The sequence below is a fragment of the Buceros rhinoceros genome, unplaced genomic scaffold (genome assembly GCF_000710305.1).
Source record: "Buceros rhinoceros silvestris isolate BGI_N320 unplaced genomic scaffold, ASM71030v1 scaffold47238, whole genome shotgun sequence".
NCBI classification, from domain to species: Eukaryota; Metazoa; Chordata; class Aves; order Bucerotiformes; family Bucerotidae; genus Buceros; species Buceros rhinoceros.
In genome coordinates, this window is record NW_010426050.1 from 985 (window position 1) to 2,641 (window position 1,657).

At 43.0% G+C, this 1,657-nt stretch overlaps 1 protein-coding gene across 1 annotated transcript; it reads left to right on the plus strand.

Annotated features, from left to right (window-relative positions):
* Positions 1-432: 432 nt before the first annotated feature.
* LOC104497999 (SCL-interrupting locus protein homolog) lies at positions 433-1,261 on the plus strand (the record flags this gene model as incomplete). The annotated part of the gene is made up of 2 exons (XM_010141317.1): positions 433-790; positions 1,058-1,261. Coding segments are annotated over 2 exons (562 nt in total), but the record flags the coding sequence as incomplete, so codon positions are not given.
* Positions 1,262-1,657: the final 396 nt, after the last annotated feature.

Sequence of the window (1,657 nt, forward strand, 5' to 3'; positions counted from 1 at the left end):
GGGCTTGTATCTTCTATCCAGATACAAATTTAGGATTGGATAGCAGCATCTAGAGTCTTAGGAACAGAGACACGTAATGTCATGTTCACTGGTCAGAGTAGACCAAGAGCTTAAAATTGAAGAAACAAAACCAGCTCTGAAACCTGCTAGAGGTGGTTCCTCTTCATACAAGGGTTGTGGTTAGCATTGAATCAGAAGGGAATACCATCAATTCCCTGATGAGCTGTTGGGTACTGTCACTGTAAGTTGTGGGAAAGCTGTTTTTTAGCATGTGCAGAATGTCTGATCTCAGCACTGAGCAGCCTGATGGATCTGTGGTGTTCAGAAGGAAGGAGAAATCAGCACAGCCAGCAAAATGAAATGACCAGATTATTCTGCACAGTGCATACTGTTCTCATAATGCTAAACTAACTTTTTTATACTTTATTTCAGCATCTTAGCGTGCATAAATCCTGAAGCAGTGGTTCCTGGACTAAACTATATGTCGTTTGCCAATGTCAGCATGTGTGGCTTAACTCCGAATGTTGTTGATCTGAGCATGGAAGCAAATGCTATAGCACTGAAGTATCTTAGTGAAAATCAGTTATCCCAGCTTTCTCTCAGTCGCTCAGGCAAAAATCTTCCTGCAGATTTCTCTTTCCAAGACAACTTGCACACAAATATGGACAAGAGCATGGTGGGTCTTAGCTTAATTTCACCAAACAATATGTCTTTTGCCACCAAGAAGTACATGAGACGATACGGGCTGATACAGGGCAATGACAGTAGTGAAGATGAAGAGGAACTGCCGGTTCAAGATGGCATTTCTGGCACTGTCCAAAGCAAAGGCGTGCTGGACATGAACTGTCCCCCCATGCTAGAAGGCTTCAAGCACTGGACTGAATTATCCAAAAGAATTGATGGAAGACTTCCCATTCATCTCAGAAGTCACAGCAGAGAGTTGACTACTAATGCTTCTCCACCAGAATTAAACAGCCCTATATTAAGAAACATTACAGATGATTTTTTTCCTCCCACAGCAGATCAAGCAGATGAAAATTCAGTTTCGATTTTAAAGGATTTAAAGTCAAAACCCAAACTGTTACCTGGGAGAGTTGAATTCACTGAACAACCTGGCAAGAAAGATGAAGGAGATTTTCAGGTCTTTGCTGGCAATCTGCATGGTCCAGCCCTTGAAACATTCAACCAGTCAAACAGCATGAATTCTGTTGGCACCATTCTTGACGTGAAACAACTCAGGCAGTTGCCAAAGTTGTTCTGAACATCCCCTGAGATGGCTGGCAACCTCTGTTTCAAATCTGAGAGGGACCTCCCTGTAAATGACCTCAGGAAACCAAGGATTAAGCTGTCTTTGCGGAGGTCACTCTGGTGTGGCCATGTAAAACTTGCAGAACGGAGTTTTCAGCCCAGCTCGGGAACAGCTGCCTCTAAAAGCCTGACTGGGGCAGTGCTGAGCACTGTACTCCGTGCACTTTTGTTTACAGTTAGGCGTGGTTTTAAAGTAGGTGAATCAACTTGAGCCCAAGATGTGCTCTTAATATACTTTTAACAATGATGCTTATTTAAATGTACTTCTGTTGACTTTTTTGTAAAACACTGACTTTTATATGTTTGTGCCAGCTGTGAGCCATTGACACAATGTGTGGCAGCGCAGGGG